General features: G+C 32.6%; 1 protein-coding gene across 6 annotated transcripts in view; it reads left to right on the top strand.

Moving 5' to 3' along the window:
* LOC146997016 (uncharacterized) overlaps positions 1-22834 on the top strand; it is a 61649-nt gene that overhangs the window by 4895 nt on the left and 33920 nt on the right. For 5 of the 6 annotated variants that reach the window (XM_085816440.1, XM_085816444.1, XM_085816443.1 and 2 more), the window contains exon 2: positions 20668-20710. In XM_085816440.1, coding sequence (XP_085672566.1) covers positions 20668-20710 — 43 coding nt within the window. Of the gene's footprint in view, positions 1-1994; positions 2083-20667; positions 20711-22834 lie in introns of those variants that run through there. The other variant, XM_085816441.1, reaches the window with a different exon arrangement.

The raw sequence follows: 22834 nt of genomic DNA, 5'->3' as shown, positions 1-22834 counted from the left end.
CCAATAAACAAGGGGCACCCAATTGTAAACTTTTACCGTTTTGCTATATCTGAAAACCTTTAAAATTAGTGGCTATCATCATCAAATTTAGCTATCCTTCACTGTACATATTTGGCTATGCATCATGAGCTTGGCGACTAACGACAAATTGTTCCGTTAAATTTTATCTTTCTTCTATTGCGCGCTGAGACAATTATGCCTGAATTATATTAGTTTTGTTATATATTATACTTATGTCTATTTCTTGCACGTCCTTAAGGCTTATTATAGTTCTGAATAAATAAATTCCCACATGCATTTAAGCCTTACTGAGGGCCAGCGCCGGATATCTTACTGCCTTGATGCAGTCTCTGTGGGTCCTAAATTCTCCAAGTCTGTGTGGCCATCCGACCCCTGGCGCTGGTTTTGGGTTTATGTGAATAACAAATCAGGGTACTTTTCCGTTTCGCCGGCGCAAATCTCGCCAAGTAGTCTTTATTGGCGACAACATACAGTATACACATAAAAAATGTTAGTTCTAAGAATTCTTTTTTTGAAGACATAATCATTTTAATATCGCTTAAAATTTTATAAAAAGCCAATAAATAAAGACAATAAATTTGTAAAAACACATTAATTTAAGAATTTACTATGCTTTCACGGTTCAACATTCTGATTCGCCGGTTTATATCACGTGACCCCAAGCGATCTCATCTCACGTAAACTACTCTACAAAAATCTAATGCTCTCAGTAATTATCTACATTAATTTCAAGTTGAATCTTAATTTGGAACACAAGTTTAAATGCAAGAAATATTTCAATTCGTGCGAATAGCTTACTCAGAAATTATGTAAAACTGCAGTGCTTTACTTCGCTAATGCATTCTCGTTAGAATTGATGAATTTAACCCTTGACTTTACCTTTTCTATATTTTCGGCTTCGGGTAAGCACTGTGATTGCATCCTAATTAACTTTATTACCGAAAATGGCCTTAGACATAAAACTGAACTATCTGATAAAAATTCTATGTAATTATATGCCAGTATTGAAAGAAACAATCAATCTGATAAGAAAAAGCTGCGACTTGTTTTGAAAATGAGGCTTAAAAGGTTACCAGCGAGAATGTTCCGTTTGGCATCGGTTGTACCATTATTGGCGACTTTATCGCTTGCGCCGGCAAAACGGAAAAGTACCCAAATCAGTTATTCTTAATTCAAATAGCCATAAATTTAATCTTTGGGTCTATGAGTATCATCAACGAAATCTAATGGAAAGAAATGTTTGGTAAATGTTTCCTCGTAAACGTTTTTTAGCACATTTAACTTAAATCTGTAATCATCGTCAAGCGTAATGTCAACATATAAGGTTACCATACTCCTTTATTATTCAATTACTAACAAAAAAAATTGTTTAGGCATCCCTACATGAGTCATTACTGAAGTTGTCATGTTTTGATAAACATGCGGTGATGAGAGGAAAGTATAATAAATAATGATTCCTCAGGTTGGCGTCAGATCAACGATGTATCTATGTGGAATGTTTTGGTTTGAGATGTGTACCAAAAAGCAGATACGCAGCAATGAAACCAAATTACTGATCCTGATCGTACATATTTATGCTAAAAGGTTTGTTTCTTCAATAACAAGGTATTTCATTTAGTGTCAAAGTGAAGTTAAGAATTGACACTCTCCAGATATTTTATTATGTGCGAAAGGGGGGTGGAATCAAATGTGCATGCGTAAAACCTAGGAGAAAAAGGCTATTGGTGGTTTTGAGGTCCGGATTTTAGATAATTTCGGATAATGGACGTCCAGATTTCTGACTTTGTACTGAATTTCTTATTTATTTTGATTAATATAGCAATTGGATTATATGGATGATCTTTAACTTTGTTAGAGATTTCTTACTCGTAACTTTATGCTTTCTTGACTACTGTTATTATAATGACTTTTGAAATTGCTTGTTTTCATGAATGTGTTTGATTTATTTAGAAATTTTTTGTTTTCATCCGCAGAGAACCCGTTGGCGCCGTTTGCTGTTTTACTCGCCAAGTTCACCTATGGTTGATCGGCGTCAGTTATGAGATATTAAAACACATGGAAGTAAGTCGCGTAAATGTGATATTTAATGAATATAATCAAACTAATTAAAGAATAAGTAACATAAATTCACGTTAGCCGAGAAAACAATATATTAAGCATATGGAAGTGAAAATTCAAAATTAACCGGTTAAACACAATATACGAAAATAAATTTGTATTGAATTCAAGTTAGCACAGAAAACAATGTATAAAGCCTAACGGAAGTAGAATAATCATGTAATATTGAGCTTTGTAATAATGACCCTTTTTCTTGGCAATTTCTTGGGAAACTTGATACCTGTCTTTGAATATCTTTCAGTATTATAAAATTCCAAAATATTTATGTTTTTAACAGTGCAGTTTCTAAAGAAATTGTGAATTTACGATTAATATCTTCATTGCATAATTTTAAAGTACTTCCAAAACTATGATTGAAATTCCATTATTATCACATAAATGAAATCAATATGTATTCTCATTTAAATAGAAACTTAATTGCAACTGATTACATAAAAGGTTTTTTAGTAATAAATTATATTCTGCTCTGACTCATTTTTTAAATTTTATGCATATGCTCATGTATTGCACAAAAAAAAAAAAAAAAAAAAAAAAAAAAAAAAAAAAAAAACACCCAACATATTCACTTTAAATTTGGCATATTCATTTTTATTAAGACTTGCTTTTTTGCATGTAACTCGTAACAGGAACCAAAGAATATATTATTTTTTGTTCGCTGCTTTGCAACTGATATACACCTCATCAGCAGCCAAACAGTAAAGTGTCTGGTAAACCAACTAATGGGCAAGTTGTATGATTGTTTTCATGGTATTCTCAATATGTAACGTGGATTCAAACCAGTTCCCTTCAGAAAGACCTCCTTGAAGGCATCTTTCCTCTTAGGCAGATATCTCTCCCATGTTTTTCCATAATTTAAACAAACCCAAATGATGTATGCTGCTAAAAATTTTATTTAAAGTCCACATTTAACAACATTATAAAACTTGCAAATATGGTCCAAGTTAAGATCATTTGTAAATGCATATTAATTACACTAATTGTATATATTTATTATATGAATATTTTGAATGTCTATTTTATCATTAATTATTATTAATATATTTATGGACAACATTTCTTTTCTGATTGTTCTGTTCAATGTATCTGATTTTAATTTCACTTTTAAATTTTCACACCATAATTTTATCAAAGTCTTCTGAAATTTAGTCACAATTTCACTCAGTCAAATTTAACTGTGTAATTCACAGATGCAGCATAAAAACTATGTTAAATATCAGTCACCAAGGATGTATGGATTAGGTTTTTCATGCCATCTGTTTTGTTTATTTCATGCATATGATTGCATAAGAAGACTTACGTGAAATAAATGTGTCACAAGCAGTGACACTGAGATGTTATTTCACATATAACTGAGAAGTACAGCACTAATTAGCACTGTAATTGTTAAAGAAAGTATCCTAGCTTTTAAAAAGCTTCGTTGCATGTAATGTGAACTTAATAACTTTATCATTTTAAAAATAAGAAGGGTTTGTGTGTTTATTTAATTCAATGTGCAAAGCATGCGAGGGCTAGCTGAAAAAGGCATGCTTTTGTGAATTTTTTCTAGGGTAAATAGGCTCATATTTACACCACTTGAGGAAAACCACGAAAATGTCACAAAATACGTGCAAAAAAAAAAAAATAACCTGCCCAGCCAGCTCGTTTTTCAGGATTTGAGACGAGATTGAACTACCACTATTCAGCCCTCTTAACCACTGGTAGGACTAAATATGTAATACAGTCAAAAGTCTAATCCGGACTCGTCGGGACTTCGGCGATTACGGATTATCGGTTTTTCCGGATTATAGATCATCAATTTAAATCTGGTAAGAGGGCATGCAGAAATTATAAAATTAAAAATATGAAACCGTAATTTATGAAATAAAGAGCAATTATGATCTAATGGGTATCAAAATATAAACAAAAATAGCTTTATACTTATTTGTTTACTTTATTAAACATTTCTTTAAACTCGCGCATGCGTAAAGCATACATTACACATAGTCGAAATTAGAAAATTGCAACCAGAAAACTATTTGATGTGTATTCGTGATATTTATAATGACGAGGAATTTGATTTATATCATATCAAAGACGGAGTACATCGAGATGAAATACTACATTTAGTAAGGAATTATAAGCCGAATAAAATAAAAACATCTGCTCTGAAGATAAGTATAGTGCTGACAGATCAACTTCCAGTTCATTGCATGCCACGTCGTCCCCCCCCCCACGTGCGCAGGGCAGCGTGAAATTGATAAACAGATTTCAGAATGGTTAGGGAAACAAAGGATATGTTTTTATCCTTTTTTTTTTTTTTGCGGCGATTCCACTTTTTGTTTGAAAATACTTTCGCAGTCTTATGATACATTGCCAAAACAAAACATGCTTTCGCTTTGTAGATCCTTCACCAGCTCCAGAATCGGAAATTCCTTTTGACATAATCGAAAGTTCAAGCTTACTTTTATAAAATTGTTTTAACAGTCTGCAAAAAATAGTAAGCCGGATCCAATTAGATGATTAAGGAACAACGCAATCTGCAACATTAACTGAAATAGATAATTTTAGCTTATACCCTCCATTATACATTAAACGCGCATGCGCACATGCATGTGCGTACGCGTAAAGGTATTACGCGCATGCGTAAACACCTATGCGCATGTGTGAACACATTGACGCCTGCGCAGAAATTTTGTAGCTTTGAGGTCCGGATTAACGACTTTTGACTATCATGTAATCAAAAGTTAACTATGTGTTGTGTGGCAGGATTGCTTTCTCAAGTATCGAGGTAGGAAACACTTAATCTATTCTTTTTTTTAAGTGTTTGGTCACGGTATTATTCATTACATGTACTTTCCATAATTCATATAGAATACTAATATTTCTACTACAAATGTCTTTTTTTTTTTTTTTTTTTTTTTTTTTTTTTTTTCATTTTTTAGTATAATAGGTATAAATACAGTAGACGTATATAATCGATCGGGAGTGGCCAAACTTTAGGTCAGTGAGAGCCACAACTGCATGTTTACATCATTCTAAAATAGGTGAAGTAGGTTTCAGACAGCAAGAAATGTCGATTCCAAACAATCATTCAGTGACAGTCTTAGTTCAGTAAGAGCCATGTGCCTGTAATAAATTAATGAATGCTTGACTTTTAATACATCCATTTTACATAAACAGTTTTTCAGTGTTATTTTTTTAATGTACTTGTAAACAGTTTAAAGCATTTTATGTTGAAACAACTGCCTGTCTTTCATAGTATATTTGACAGTACCAATAATTTTCAGTACTGAAATTCTGTTCAGTAGCATTGTTAATAAAACTAGAAAATTGTACATTTTATTACTTTTGAAGAGTCATTTGCACTAGGATTCATTACACAAGTAGTGGTTTGCTAATTTTGATGACTTTGGGTATCCATAAAACTATTCCGTCATTTTAGAGAATCAATAATACTTTTTTATTTCAGTTGAATCATCTAATTGTGCATTAACAATATATTATCTGGTTGAAGTTTTAAGCCATAAATATTGTTTTTCTCATTATGACCATAACCAATAATAAAAACATTACTTAATTAATTATTTTAAATGCATATTTTGGTGGCCCATGAAGTCAAAATATTTTATCGTTTGGAAACCTTATGATTCTGCGTGCTTAACGCTACGTTAACAGCCATGTTACCAATTACCATTAACCCCCTTCCACCATATTTTCTTCCACGAACTAGCATCTGTCACCGAAAACTTCCTTAATTATATGAAAATATTTCTATGTATTTATTAAAAGTTCATAAATAATAACGGGAAAATACAAAAAAAAATAATAAATAAGTGAAGAATAATTTAAATCGGCAAATGCAAACAACGACGGGGATAATTCAACAAAATGAACGTTAGAGTAATGATTGCAACCTTCGTACAAGCGAATAGGTTGAATCTGCCGGATTACCAGGTTTGAACTATTATCGGCAAAGTTGGGGATGTTTGCATTTGCCGGGTTCTTTGCGGAAGTGTATCAAAATTCTAATTAGATGTAAACAAATTTAATTTAATAATAATTGAATGCCCTGGAAAGCTTCAAACTTCTTTTTTTTTTTTTTACTAGTACTTAAAAGATCTAACATTGTGGTTCTCAACCTATTTTGCCCTATTTTACGCCTTTCACCATTGCTAGAAGATCATTCCAATCATGCCCTTCCTTGGTACTTGGAAAAATGCATATATGTTTTTATTTAGATTGCTTTTTAACTTACTTTATAAATTAAACAAAAAAAAAAAAAAAAAAAAGAGTACAGAAATGTTGGTATATACCAGGATTCGAATAAAAATAGTTTTTTATATTCATAAACCACAGCTGCCAACTCTGGTTTTTCTTCTTGTCTCTTGGTAGATCAAATCTTCCAGTTTTCAATTTTTAGCCTTTATTAAGGAAAATGTTTCCCAGAAATAAATAAATTTCATTGAGTGAATTAAACTTAAATTGTGCTAATTCCATCTTTTCACCTTTAGTGATTTTCAAAATAATTTTTCTTATTAAGTTTTATTACACCTGAATTGTATTTTTTATTAATTTTATTAAACACCATCTGATCTGAATTATCTTAATCTAATGGAGATATTTGTAGATGTTTACATCAGGGTTCAAGCTGTGTTTAATCAATTAATATTTACGTCTAATTTAATTTTATTTCGATCTACGGTACATTACCGAGTTTATCCGGATTTAAAGTACTTTGATCAGTAAAAGCTTTTATTCACTACTTAAAAATTTCTCAATTCATACTCTATTTCGATTCTATTTTTACCATCAGTTCGTACTCTATATCGATATGTTGTTTAATGAGTAAGCTACAGTTGAACACATTTTATAAAACTTTCATTATTTTTTCTGTGGATGACAAAAGATATCTTAATTCAGAAAAACTGTAAATTTTAACATTACACTGATCATTACATTATGTAAGTATAATCAGACATCAGGCTGATCTTAACTGTAGGGTAACTCTTGGTTTCTGCTTGAAAAAAATCGGCAAGTAGTATTGGTTGTTTCCGAAATCTAAAAGCCCTAATGTTGGCGAAACTAGCCTTTGGGAAAATTGTGGGTTTTTTTTAAGATTTTAATAACTTAAAATAACCTAACCTACCTTTGTCATATTATTTAATAATGTGTTACTGCAGTTGGTTTATGTTTTAAAGGTTATAAAATATATTGTTTAGGCATCATTTAATGCACACAGTACAAGCTTAGCATACAGAACATTACTCACCTTTTTAAAACGTTGTAGTAGATGATGAAATCAGGCTTGTGTAGACACGTCACGTTCAAAACCATAACATTTTATTCCCCTTTAGGTGATAGGGTACTCTTTAAAATGTTTTGGTTCTGCACTTTATATAATGTAGGACATAATGGCTGTACAAGCTTTATCCATTAAGATCACTTCTGTAATTGTAAATGTAAGCAGGATCATTTAGTTTGAAATATTTGTATCTTCATTTTTCATAATTGACTGGCAGAGTCAGAATCAGTAATCCTAAGAGTGTGTTAAGTATGTAAATGATGATGCTTATCTTGTCTTAACCGTAAATTAGAACTACCACATGTTAACACAATAAGTCTGATATAATTCTTTTCCGTCTATATGTTGGTTAATGATGTTTTTGAACTTGTTTTATTTAACAGTATTTAATTTAGCATACAAATTCTTGACTTGAACTTTTTAATATTTTTTTGAGGGTTCTTGAGATTTAAATGGTTGTCCTGTTCCCCATGAATAATTCAGAACTCAAATCCACTATTATGATGATGTGACTGAGTTTGGGTCTAAAGTTAATTTTATGCTTCTTAAGATGTGACTAAAATTGCTACAGAAAATTCCAAGTTTGAGTTAAGTGACTACATGACAAGTGTTTATTTCTGGGAAATGCTGCTGATTTTTGAAAGAAGCTGCCGCAAGAAGGTTCATTGTATATTAAATGTTTAAATCCAAATCACGTGGCTATAGGATCCATTAGATTTTTTTAATTTAATATAATTTTTAAGTAAACCTCTTAATTTTTACTAGTTCTAATTTTTGTGTTTTCCTATTCAGAGTTAAATACAAAATTAAACAATTGTTTCCTGTGCAAATACTGATACCTTTAATTGAAATCAAATGAGGAAAAAAAATTATGCGACATGTAATTAGCTAAAAATTGAGTAATATTCTAATTGAATAATAATCGCAAACCCTGACTTTAAATTGCATCTACAATGGTGAATCGAAATCTTTTTCCTTGGGGTCAGGCCTCGATTTCAAAAATCATTACCTGTCATGATTCAGCCCTCTATTTTTACTAATGGATAAGGCCAGCAGCTAGCATATCTTCTTGCAGTGGGCGCAGTGAGTGGATCTCCAGAGAAGTGAAAAGGGGGGGGCAATGTAGCATCCTGGGTCTGGGGCCCATCATAAGATATAATATTTCTTTCCTCAAGTAGTTTTGAAAGTGGACTCTCGTTTATTTGCTTTTTCTGTTCCGAAGAGGCAGTTTGAGAATATCTGATAGGGGGTTGAACTGGCCATTTATATCGCAGGGGTCTTAATTACAAACATAGTCATAAATTACAAACAAACTTAAAGATGGAAAGTGCCGAAAAAGGACGTGACACAGCTCGCTTTGGAGGCATGGGAAAATGTAGGTGTCGTTTAAAACATCTAACTTCTCCGCATTCAATTTTATGGAGAGGAAAACAAGTTTAATTCTATGTATGAATGCAATTTTGTACAATAGGAATGGATTATTCAATGATAAACTGTAAGGCAAATAACATCTTTTTTTTTTTTTTCTTTTTTTTTTAAAGGCATGGGAGTAGAAAGGTGCATATTTGTTACATCAATAAATCTATAGTGTAAATACCCAGATTTGCATTTCGAATGCTATGTTACATGTGTACGAAGTATCTGAGAAGTCTAAACACAAGTGGCTTTCGACCTTTTCACGTCTAAGGATCGTTTACCAAATTGCAAATACATTGCGGTCACTGCACTTTTAGTTAATTTTCTAACGCTGCGTAAACACTTAATTGATTTTGATTAGGGACTTATGAATAAAATAACGCAAACTAGACTGCAGAAAATTCTTAAGAGTGCAGTTAATCTTACTGAACTGTGCATTATTGATGCAGTTTTTGGTTATATTCGTGTTAGTTAATGTGGAATTCTTAATTATATATATATGAACTTATAGCATCTAATTAATTTTTATATTTTTCCTTTTCGCATTTTTATTTTTTGAGTTTGTTCTACTAATAAATTCTTATTTTAATTTTCAAATGTTTAGATATTAAGTTAAACCTCTTATATGCAGTTGCAATTATTAATATTGGCGAGGAATTGCCTTGCTTTGATTCCAATTTAATTCTAACTTTAGATGCTTTAAGTTTATTTTACTTCAATCCTGCAGCTATAGCACAGGACGGGTTTAAAAATTTTGTTTTTAATTTTTAGCCTATTGTTATTTTTTTATATGTATGTATATAGGCATAAATAAATGCAACAAAATATGGAACAAGGTTATAAGGTATTTCTCCTGCCTTCGTAGTGTAGTGGTTCTGCACGCTGAGCCGGTATTGTCAGAGGTCCGTGGTTCGATTCCCGGCAAAGGCGTTGTTAATTTTTCATCTTGCCTGCTTCCAGAAAAAAATACCTAATGTCTCTACAAGGTATAAAATATCAAAGAAAAAAATTTTAAATATACAATGTTCATTAATGTATATATATGTATATAATATCTATATAAATGTTAGGTTCTGAAGCAATTAGAAAATTTTTAATTACATATATATACCATTTTGTAAGCATATATAAAATATAGCAATTTTTAAATTACTTATATGGTTTGTTGTGGTTTATTTAAATATAGCAAAGCACTCGACGGCTATCTGCCTAAGGGTAAGGATGCCTCTGTGGAGCACTTTCTAAGCAAAACTGGATCGTATATGCGTCACACATGGGGAAAACCATGTAAACGCCCATACAGCCAATCTGTTCACCGGAATGTGAACTCCGGACCAAACTATCAATGTTCAGCAGCTTTACCGCTCAGCCGCTAATGAACCTTCTCCTCACATATACATGCATATATATATTATAATATTTACATGTAGAACATACGTTACGGTGAAACACTGAAATCTGGAGAATGTCGACTTTCACCGGTGAATGTTGAACATATAAGAATATGATATTTTCTTTACCGTAATTCAGTCGCGAAAAAACGCACTTGAGACTTAAAATAAGAACATAAGAATTTAAAACACACAATACATTCAAAATGAGAAAGGAAAATAATAGAAGTCAAAAACTTACTTGATTATACAGTGCGTTCTGAATGAGAAAATAAAATAATAGTAATAAAAAACTTACTAAATTATGTGACTCAAATCTTATTTATTGCAACAACTTAAACTTTTATGACTTTTTTTTTTAACTCTCTTTTCGACCTACACCAGAGCATATCTGTGATTGTCGACATACACCGATGAGGGTCCGAATGTAATGGAATGGAATGCAATATTCGATCTTTCACTGATGTATTTGGTAAATGTTGTCATTCTCCGGTGAAAGTCGATATTCTCCAATTTCGGTCTTTCACTGTAACATATACATACACGTTAAATTATTAAATTATATTTGCATGTCGATTAATTATATTTACAGGTTGATCATTGATAAAAAATTATAAAATATGGTATGGAATTACTTCGCTTCCTAGATTTTTCGTAAGCTTCATCATATTTCTAAAACAGAATCTCAGTGGTGATCCCATTTCCAAGCTGTTTATATGTCTTATTTTGTCTGCACTGAATTATATTTAGAGAATTATTTCACATGATTATAGCTGAAAATGCAGTTTTACAAATGAAGAATTTAAGGGCAAGAAGAGAATTAGGTCCTTTTCTAATTATTCTTGAAGCATTTAAATTAAGAAAAACAAATGGCAAATTAATAGAGATCACTGAAGTAAAGTCTTCACAGAGGACAGATTAATTAGCAAATAAATTTTAGTTTTCATTAAGTAAAACAGAATTCATCCGCATTCTATTAGAAAGGAAACAATCCAAGAAAATATTTTTCTATTTTCGCAGTCATAATTTTTTTCTTAAATATTCAAAGAATTCATATTCAAATATTGCAATCTATTATAATCAGTAATAACTACCTAAAATGCAATTTTAATCTATATTAATTCTCATTTTCTCTCTGATAACCCCTCCTTAGAGTTAAATAGCAGTCGCAGCAGTTTTCGGCTACATTTTGCTTTATAATAATACGCTTACGTTTTCATTTACAACTTTTAATACTCTGGGAAAATTTCAATATGAGAACCCAGAAAATTATTCTTAACGATGCTAAGATTATTAAACATTCTCATGTCGCAGTGCTTCAAAAGAAATCCCGTTGTTTAAATTTAATATCCTTAACCCTCCGACATTCATATTCTGGCCTAAAAATAAAAGCTGCGAGTCAGAATTAAAGGGGTTGCTCATAGGCAACCTTAATTAAAAGTTAGAGGAAATGTTAATCAGTGCATAATATTATCTTTTGAATTAAACACTAACACACTATTTGATCAAGTTCAAATAGAAAACAGATATTCGGCATTTGATTTGAAAACAGATTGAACTTGCAAACAGATATTCGGCATTTGTAAAGAAAAAAAAGGATGAATCAATATGAGTTTGTTTTCCGACTGCAAAACCATCTTAAGATACTATCAAATTTGATCTTTAAATTTTTCCAATAATATTCAGAATAGAGGGGGGCACTATTATTAACTAAAATTCACTAATGCAAATTCTATTTTGGGTTGAAATGATTTTCATTAATTACATTTTAGAACCTATTAGGTTACTTTTTTATAATACGCCGAGAGATATTTTTGAAAATGAGCGATGCCTTTTGCCAGGACTCGAACCTGAACCTTTCGAATACGCGCCGAGTATGCTGACCATCACACCACAAAGACATGCTGGAAGGAAAGAGAAAATACATTATCCCTTATAAAGGGCGAATGGAGATTAGGGAACCCGATCGTTAAATCCTGGTTGTGAAGAATCAACGCTCACCACGTTTTAGTTCGGGCACCACTGTAGAGTCATTAGGTTATTTTAAGGCAGGAGGTGTGAAGAATGTGCAAAGGCGTCGCCGGGACTCGAACCTACACCTCTCGAATACGCGCCGAGTGAGCTATGGTTACATTATGAAGGCATGCAGAAAGGAGGGAGAAAATACCTTATAACATTAATGAAAAAATACTAAAAATATCTAAAAAGTTAAATTTTTAATTACTTCAGTTTTTGTACTGATAAATGATAAACTATTATAATATGAAAGAACAAAAGGACTAAAATTAATTATTTGCTGATTATTTAAGAAAATTAGGATATTTGGGAACTCACTTTTTTACTTCCTTGTACGAAGTAAGTTGTAAATAATGAGACGGTCAATGAACGAAGTTGTTGTACGAAGTAAGTTGCACTTTTGTAAGAAGTGTCGCAATCATAAAAATTTTCGAGTATGATATTTCAATGAAAATACCCAAATATTAACTGCTATCGGATACAATGAAGGATGTTTTTGCGTGACATCTGTAGGTAAGAACAGAATAAAGGACTCTTTTTTCCAAAACGGGTTGCAAAAAGGATTTAAAATGGATTCAGGACAGATTTTTTTGCGATGTCTGGACGTACGTACGTATGTATGTATGTAACTCGCATAAATCAAAAATGAGTAGACTCAAAACGTTGAAATTTTGTATATGATATAACATGTAGTTGTGCACCTACCTTTTTGGTTGAATTCGGCTGCACCAAACATATATAAATATGCAAATATACCCACTTTGTTACTCAGCTGCGTGAGCTCATTTTTTAAAAAATTATTTTTATATGTTGGTAAATTGTGCATATTTTGCTTTAAAAATGGTTGAATTATGTTGTTCTTATCTTCCAGTTAAAGTTCTTATGCCTTTAGTTAATCTGCATGCAATAGTTGTAGAATTATTAGCTATATAAAAGTTTTTTAAGTGCGGTTAAACCTAATTTTTTTTTTACTATAGCTGCCATATTTGTTTGCATTTGAAACTTAGCAAAATAGTGAGTTAAGTCCGTTTCTGCACCTTTAGTGTCTTTTTGCCGAGTGGGACCCAAAGTAAACTCAGTTTTGTGCACCGAAAAATCTGCCTTCTTGCTTGCTGGTGTCACTACTTGTTTTTGCATAGAAACAATAATTTTAATTGTAAAAATTGTTTTTTTGTTTTAATTGTATTTGGTGTTTTAAGTTTCTCTATATTTTGCAATTTTTAATAAAGCTATTTTGAGGTTTTCTGTATTTTTGTCTTGTTGCGAAGTGAGAACTGAATTAATTTAAAGAGAAATCTATTTAATTTAAAAAGATTCGAGGAAATAAGTTTCAATGAAATGCAGCCAAAAAAGTGCTCATAATTTAATATTCCGTGCAAGGGAAGTCATGTGGTCTACACATCAGACTTTTTAATGCTGTGCCTACAACAATTGTTTAAAATAGATTTTGACAACTAAATATAGCAGGACAAAATCGGGTGTGTTTCATTCACTATATGCGCGAAGTTCTTGATATAATCTTCTATTTCTTCTTCTAAGTTCTTGATATCCATGACATTTAGGAGCTCACTTTCAGTTATATTAATACCAAGTAATCCAGTGAAATACTTAAACCAGCTAATTTAATAAAAGAAATTCACACTTGTATATCCACACACTGAAAATTTTCTTATCCGTAATATAAAACACAGCACAAGAAATAAATATTTTGCAAAACGTAAAAAAAAATAAAAAATTAAAAAAAAAAAAATAAATAAATAAATAAATAAAATATTAACATTAAATAAGAATAAATCAGATCATGCAGATTTGAAAGGTAGTTCTGAATATTTTTAATTAGCTGTTACGTTGGCGGACGGCACGTCCAACTGTGTGACTGGAAAAAGTAGTGGTGCTGTCTGTTACAAAAGCAACTGTAAACACTTAAAAAACAGTTCATTTTAATTTACCGTAATTATTTATATACAAAAACTTTGAATGAAGCAAATTTAAACAGCATTTAGAAAGCAAGGGGAAAACCACGAAAGTGCCCATGCTGTCAGCCTTTCCATCGGAATGTGAACCCCGGACCGAGCTAACGGTGTTTAGCCTTTTTACCACTTGGCCGCTGTTGAGCCTTTGTGCCTACATGAAAAGCTTAACCCCTTCCGGTAAAATGACGAGTCAAGCTCGTCATTGGTTTTTCATGCCATATCGCACAATGACGAGCTACACTCGTCATGCATACTGTTGAATATGATAATTAATTTAGTTTAAAATTTCTAGTGTACTGAATTTGGCAACACCTTTTTTACTTGTGGAAATATCACAGATCCTATCACATGTTGTTACATAGAATTTCTTGGTACAAGTCACGCCCAAATTGTTGTTAGTCTGTAAGATTTCATTCTTGTAAAAATTTAGTGTGAGCATCGGTCAATATATATTTCTGTAAAGGAAAAATGGTACTTTTCCGTTTGGCTGGCGCAAATTTCCATTTCGCTGGCACAAGCGATAAAGTCGCGGAGTGTTGAGTTTCATGAAGTGTGTAAGATTTATTTATGGTTGGTGTGAAGAATTAACTTCAGTTAAATGGTATGAAAAGTTCTTTCAATATTGTTCCAAAATTCAATATTTAAATATTTTTTATTTATGCATTCAAGATAAAAAAACATCTTAGAACTAACATTTGCTGACATTTTTTATGTGTATACTGTGTGTTGTTGCCAATAAAGCAATAAAGTCTGCTTGGCGAGGTTTGCGCTGGTGAAACGGAAAAATAACGCAAAAATGTGTTGTATAGTAAATACCATAATAGATAAGAGTTTTGCAGACTATGAAGGTAAAGGTGATTGGAGCGATTATGAAGAATCAGAAGAAATAAGTGTACACTTACCTGATACTGATAATGAAGATAATAATAGTGAAATATTACCAAGAAAGCGAAAACGTGTTAGGCGACTAATAAGTGATGATGATTGTGAACCTTCTGGAATCGCAGACAAATCATCGGAAGAATGGTGTTGGAAGGAAATAGATAATGTGCCTGAAATAAAAAAATTTACAGGAATACCTGGTGTAAACCCTCTGATTATGCAAAACTAGGTGCTAATCCAAACCATTAGAGGTTTTTGAAGAAGTATTGAATGTGAACTTTTGGGAAATACTATCAATAGAAACTGACAGGTATGCGGAACAAGTAATAAAGAAAGAACATTGTCCAAGCAAGAAAATAGATGTAGAATGGTTTTTAATCTAGTAAATATTTCATACATCGGTTAATCTTTATTTCATACAGTATTTCGCAAGTTCATTTCTTGTATTATTGTAGACTCTAATATTTTACCTATATGTATTTAAAATTATGAGTTCATTTGTTTAATTAGTTTTGTGATTTAGAGACATGTTTTCCATGCCATTCTTTTAGAAAAAGAAACTCAGTTTTGGGAAATAACAATACAGATGTGTGATTTGATGATCGGTGGATAGTTACCATTATGACACCAAAATGCTTTTTTTTAATTTGAGAGAAAATAATAAAGACTTTGAAATAAATTTTATTTACTTTTGAATAGAAGCTCAATATAGCAATATGCACGTAAATGGTACATAAGGTATCATTTTTGTTTTGAATCTGAAATCTTAGGGGATAAACTAGGGAATAAAGTTAGGGGAGTCTACTGAGAGGATGATAGAGGAAAAGATTTGCTTTCATATTATTCTATCATACACCAAGAAGAGCTATGCGCGAAAGAACTAGGATTTGACCGCCTAATGAAAGTAGTGAGCGATACAATAAATTTTATTCACTGGCATGCTTTAAACCACAAGCAATTTAAGGAAATCCTAGAACATACAGATGCACCACATAGTGATCTCATATATTACTCTGAAGTATGATGGTTGAGCCGTAGAGAGCTTTGAAAAGGATTGCTGATTTGATTGATGAAATAATACTATCCCTTGATGAAAATGGGAAACAAACTAGGTTTTTAAAGGAAAAAGGCTAGGGAAAACAAACTAGGGTTTCCAGCGCCCGGGGAACTCTAAAGTATGATGGTTGAGCCGTAGAGAGGCTTTGAAAAGGGTTGCTGATTTGATTGATGAAATAATACTATCCCTTGATGAAAATGGGAAACAAACTAGGTTTTTAAAGGAACAGGGGCGGAGCTAGGGTTTCCAGCGCCTGGGGAAAATTGAAGAATTTGCGCCCCTTTCTGTGTGCCAAGAATGGAAAACATTTCATTAGAAAATTTCATAGCATCAATTTGGCGCCCCTTGGATGTTGCGCCCGGGGACAGATGTCTCCCCTTGCACCACCCTAGCTACGCCACTGTAAAGGAACCATCTTTCAAGTGCGACTTAGCATTTTTAGTTGATGCGAGAGCCCATCTGAATGACCTAAACACAAAATTGATGGGAAAAAAACTAGTTCATCAATCACCTAACAAGCAGTATCTGCTTTCAAACTAAAACTCCAGCTGTTCTCAAAGCAGCTTGGCTGTCAAAATTTTGTCAATTTTCTGTACCTGAAGAAGCTAAAAGAAAATTTTCCTGATAAACAACTGGAAAGGCTGCTTATTTTTTTTGTAAAGTGATTTACAGACTTTGAATTGCATAAGATTAAATTTAAACTGTTCAGGGCTCCGTTGTAGTCGAAGAAGCTCCAGAAGATGTTCAATCAGAACTTATCGATGTACAAACTTCTGACTTATGCAAATCCAGATTCCATGATTTAGATATTCTGGACTTTTGTAGAACTCCACCTGCCGAATTTTTGCACTTAAAAAATAATGCAAGCAGATGTGCTATCATGTTTGGTAGCATATATATATGTGTGAACAAACATTTTCTCTTATGAATCTAATGAAGTCAAAATTAAGAAATAAAGTGACAGATCAACACTTGCAATCTGTGTTATGAATATCAACAACTAACTTTAACCAAATATATCAAAAATTTTCATATAAAATTCAGTCTCAACCATCACACTAATGTATTTAATTATGGCTAACTTTACACATTTTTATTAAAATATTTGTATGCAAGTATTAAATTATCATGCAAAAGCATAAACTGTATTTTTTCCCCCAAACTGAACTGGGTGTTTTGGGTCCAGTAGTACATGCAAGGGAAACCGCATCCCTCTTAGCTTAGTATAACAATGGGCCCCCTTTTCCCTGAAGATGTGCAAATAAGTAAATCCTAATGGAGTTTCTGCCACACCTGAGTGGTATCGTACAAAGTTCAAAATCTGGACGTCCATTATCTGGAATGAGCTAAAATCCGGACCTCAAAGCCACAAACCATCAAGAAAATCAAAACCATCAACCATCAATAAAATTTTTCTCGTAGGCTTTACGCATGCGCATTTGATTTCCCCCTCCGTGTATAATAAAACATCTGGAGAGTCCCAATTCTTAATTTCACTTCCACACCAAATAAAATACCTTGTTACTGAAGAAACAATCAATTTAGCATAAATTTGTATGATCAGTAATTTGGCTCCGTTGCTGCGTATTTGCTTGGCACGCATCTCAAACCGAAACATTCTGCATAGGTACATCATAGATCTGATGCACACCTGGCAAATCATTATTTATTATACTTTCCTTTCATTACCACATGTTTATCTAAACATCTACTTGACTAATGACTCGCAGTACTCGTTATCTACTTGAGTAATGACTCATAGCAATACCTAAAAAAAATATTTTTTTTAGTATTTGAATAATAAAAGAGTGTGGTGACCTTATATGTTGACATTACGCTTGATTTCAGTTGTGCTAAAAATTGTTGATGAGGAAAAATTTACCAAAAATTTCTTTCCATATGCTAAAAATAGATTTTGTTAACCCAAAGATTACATTTAGGGCTCTTTGAATTAAGAATAACTGATTTGGTATTCACATAAACCCGGAACCAGCGCAGGACTCGTATGGTCACACTGGGTTGCAAAATTTAGGACATATTTATTCAGAACTCTGATAATGTGCATGTGCAAGAAATAGACATAAGTATAATAGATAACTAAACTAATACAATGCAGGCTTAATTGTCTCAGTGCATGATAGAAGCAAGATAAAATTTAATGGAACGACGTGTCATTAGTCGCCAAGCTCATGATGCATAGCCAAATATGTATAGTGAAGGATAGCTAAATTTAATGATAATAGCCGCGAATTTTAAAGGTTTTCAGATATAGCAAAGCAAAGGTGAAATTTTCGAATTAACAGATTTTGTAAAGAAATGTGGAGAAGCGGTAATAAATGAAGATGATATAAAAGAAGTTTCTTATTGTGATGACAATGCTTCTCAATCATCAATCAATTAATGAATAGCGAAATCTGTAGTATGGTTCTAGATCCAGAAATTACCGCTACCGATAGTGAAGAAAGGGACAGATAAGTTACTGAAAACGAGAAAATTTCGATTGACAAGTTAGTTGGAAGTCTCAAAACAGCAGTTACAGGACTTCAACAATGTAACTGAACAAGAGATTATGTCTGTCTACAGAATTAAAAAGAAAGTACATTCAAAAGTCGTTAATTCGGACACCCATAATCCGGAATGATCTATAATCCGGACCTCAAAGCTACAAACTTTTTGCGCATGCGTCTTAGTGACGCATGCGTGTAAGACCTTTACGGCGGCGAATACGCGCGTGCACAAAATACGTTTACGAATGCGCGTTTAATGTATAACGGACGGTATAAGCTAAGCTAAAATTATCTAATTCAGTTAATGTTGCAGATTACGTTGTTCCTTAATCTTTGAATTGGATTCGGCTTATTATTTTTTGCAGACTATTAGAGCAATTTTATAAAAGTAAGCTTGAATTTTCGATTATGTCAAATAGAATTTCTGATATATATTTACTAATATGTAAAGGATCTACAAAGCGAAAGTATGTTTCGAAGTCCATTAAACAAAAAGTGGAATTGCTGCAAAAAATGGATAAATGGATAAATGCATATCCTTTGTTTATCTTTAACGCCGAAAAAATTGAAAACAAAAAAATTTCGATTGACAAATTAGTCGGTATTCTCGACACAGCAATTATAGGACTTATACAGCAGAACTTTGTAAGTGAACAAGAAATTATGTCTGTTTATAGAATTAAAGAGAATGTATTATCACATAAAAAAAGAAGCAACTTAAACGACTTACATTGAAAGAAATGTTTAATAAAGTAAACAAATAAATAATAAGCTTTTTTTTTTTTTTTTTTGTTTGTTTGTAAATTTTGATACCTTTTAGATCATAATTGTTCTTTATTTCATAAATTAGGGTTTCGTATTTTTAATTTTATAATTTCTGCATGCCATCTTACCAGATTTAAACTGATGATCTATAATCCGGAAAAATCGATAATCCAGAATCGCTCAAGTCCCGACGAGTACGGATTAATTACTGATATTTATTTAAAATTGTGAATTTCTTTATTTTATTTAGTTTTGGGATTTAGAGATGTATTTTGCATGCCATTCTTTTAGTAAGAGAGTCTTTTAGTAAAGTCTGCTGTCACTACAATAAATGGTACATGTATACAGGTTTAAAAGAAACAGTCATTTTAGGAGACTTTCATCTCACATTAAAAAAAGTGTCTTCATTGTTAATCTGCATTTGAAACAGCCTTCTGTGCCTGCCTTTTTGTTATCCAGAATAATTAATTTTATTTCAAGGCAGTTTAGTAAACAACGCTTTAGTGAACTGGTTTGAAATAAAATATAATTTGAAAAATTCTCTTCTGTTGACCAACATCTCCAGTATGTAAGTGTCCAGTTTTTGTGGCCCATAGGCTCTACTTGCATCGTGTGATGCTGTGCAGAAGCCCTGGTGTAAGTGAAGCTCTTTTTCGGATTTCTTCTAGTAAGCAAAGTCAAATAAAAGTGAAGCTTTTGGTAAAAGCAAACTGGTGTAAACTATTTCAAAGCAAACAATATGTGTATAAGAAGTTATATGAAGTGCAATATATTGCACATATCTAGTATAATAATGTATAAGAATTTCATGTTCTTTTGAATAGAATCTCAATATTGGAATATGCAAATGAATGATACATAGGGTATCAATTTCGTATGAAATTTGAAATTTTAGGGGATAAATTTTGGAAATATTAAATGTATTTATAGTAAATTCTCTTTAATTCATAATTCTGGGGTCTTAAGTTCTTCGTAATGTAGGATAGTATAACAAAATCTGACATACATGGCTCACCATAAATGTGCACGAAACTGTTGAACTCGAAAAATTCATTTCCAGCAACTCATAATTTTTTCATAGTTTATATTAGTTTTACTTGATGTCAGTGCACTCTTAAAACTTGCATGCAGCATTCTCTAGGTTTTGATATGTGATTGTAAATATAGGAAATGTTTGTAATATGCACACTAACTATTCTGTTAGTTGTTTCTAAATACGTTTGTTACTTTTATATGGCAGCATGAAAAGGAAGAGAACAGAAGCTGCTGCTCCATTGCCTCAAGTAAGTTATTTTTTTGCAACAGAACTAGAAGTAAATAATGGTTCTAATCTGGTAGCATTTTAGACATCTTGTATTTAATGATAACGATATTTTTTTTACATATTTCACAACACACTATTAATGCCAAAAATTGTTTGACAAAATACATTAAACACACCAATGTGAATTGGAATTTATAACACTAAAACTACATTAATCTTCAATACTATTCCATTTTTTGTATAAATATCTCTCTGGGTGACCACAAAAGTAGAGTTGTAACTGTAAATGTTATTTATAAACTTGAAGCATCATTAATGGGAATTTCTACAAATCTGTGTGCTTTGACTCTAAAATGCTAAATGATAAATTTTTTCTATAGAATCCATACAGCATCTCATTTTATCCAAAATATGTTTCCACAGTATTTATTCTGCTCATACGAGGGCTATCCAGAAAGTAGATTACGTTTTGGAATAAAAAAATAAACAAAGTATAGGAAACAAATTTTATTATATACAGATGAAAGCCACACTCAAATACTACTTTTCTACATAGTCACCATACAAATTAAGGCATTTATCGTAGCGATGTACGAGCTTGGAAATTCCTTCGTCGAAAAATTCGGCCGCCTGCGCCTTCAACCACTTCGTTACCTCTTCTTGCAGCTGTGCGTCGTCATCAAAACGCTGCATAGCCAGCCACTTCTTCATTGCTGGGAATAGGTGGAAGTCGCTCGGTGCCAGGTCGGGACTGTACGGCGGATGAAGAAACAACTCCCACTTAAAAGATTCAAGAACTTTACGAGTGACATTTGCCGTGTGGGGGCGGGCGTTGTCGTGAATCAACAAGATCTTAGAGCTCAACATTCCTCTGCGCTTGTTTTGAATTGCTCTTCTGAGTTTTTGGAGAGTTTGGCAATACCTTTGAGAGTTTATTGTAGTGCCTCTTTCCAGGAAGTCCACCAAAATTACACCTTTTCTGTCCCAAAAAACAGTCGCCATCATCTTCCTTGCCGACATTGTTTGCATGCATTTCTTGGGTTTTTGGGGAGAACTTGTGTGCCCCCACTGCATTGATTGCAATTTCGTTTCACAGTTCACATGTTTCACCCATGTTTCGTCACTAGTAACGATTCGATCGAGTAAAGAGTCACCATCCTTATGGTAAGCGTCCAAAAAGTTCAACGCTGCAGCCATTCGCTGATTTTTGTGGTCCTCTGTCAAGATTTTTGGAATCCATCTTGCACAAAACTTGTGGTAACCAAGCTTTTCGCTGATGATTTCGTGCAACAAACTTCGCGAAATTTGTGGAAAACTCAAAGAAAGTTCCGTTATTGTGAAATTTCGATTTTCACGGACTTTAGCATCGACTTTTTCGAGAAGTTCGGCGGTCACTATGCTGGGTCTCCCACTTCAATCTTCGTCGTGAACATTGGTTCGGCCATTTTGAAATCTTATGACCCACTGACGCACTCCACCTTCAGTGATAATGTTGTTCCCATACACTTCACGAAGCTGCCGATAGATTTCTATCGGTTTACAGTTTTTTGCAGTCAGAAACCTTATTACTGAGCGCAGCTCGCGGGATTTTCAATTAACGCAGACATTTCAAACCGTCACAGTATCTGAACGGAGCACAGCACGAACCTCTCACTAGCATGGCTAGATGCAGACTGAGCTGCGCAATGCTCTGACCCCAAGATGGCCGCGCTAGCCCCGCCCCTAGCGGACACAGACGGAAACGTAATCTACTTCCTGGATGGCCCTCGTATTTCTTACATTGTAAAAGGTTCTATATATGGGACACAACATATTTTGAAGACTAATGTTGATTATATGAAACTAAATCTTCAGAATTTCCATCATATCTTGTTTATACATATCTCGAAGATTATGCAATGATGTTTTTAACTGCAGTTAGGTTTTCTGTAACTGCAATGAAAAACTGCAGGATTCTATGTGGTGAGAGTTTTTAAAATGTTGCTTTTATATATTTAAATAGTTTACTGATATTTATTTAAAATTATGAATTCCTTTGTTTTATTTAGTTTTGTGATTTAGAGATGTGTTTTGCATGCCATTCTATTAGTAAGAGAAACTCAGTTTTTGAAATGGCAATACAATTGTGTGATTTTATGAATGT

The sequence above is a fragment of the Stegodyphus dumicola genome, chromosome 5, assembly GCF_044657685.1.
Source record: "Stegodyphus dumicola isolate Sdum_Otavi_A_Nest chromosome 5, ASM4465768v1".
In the NCBI taxonomy this organism is placed as follows: domain Eukaryota; kingdom Metazoa; phylum Arthropoda; class Arachnida; order Araneae; family Eresidae; genus Stegodyphus; species Stegodyphus dumicola.
The sequence above is the reverse complement of the archived record's forward strand: the minus strand, read 5'-3'. Positions and strand labels throughout refer to the sequence as shown.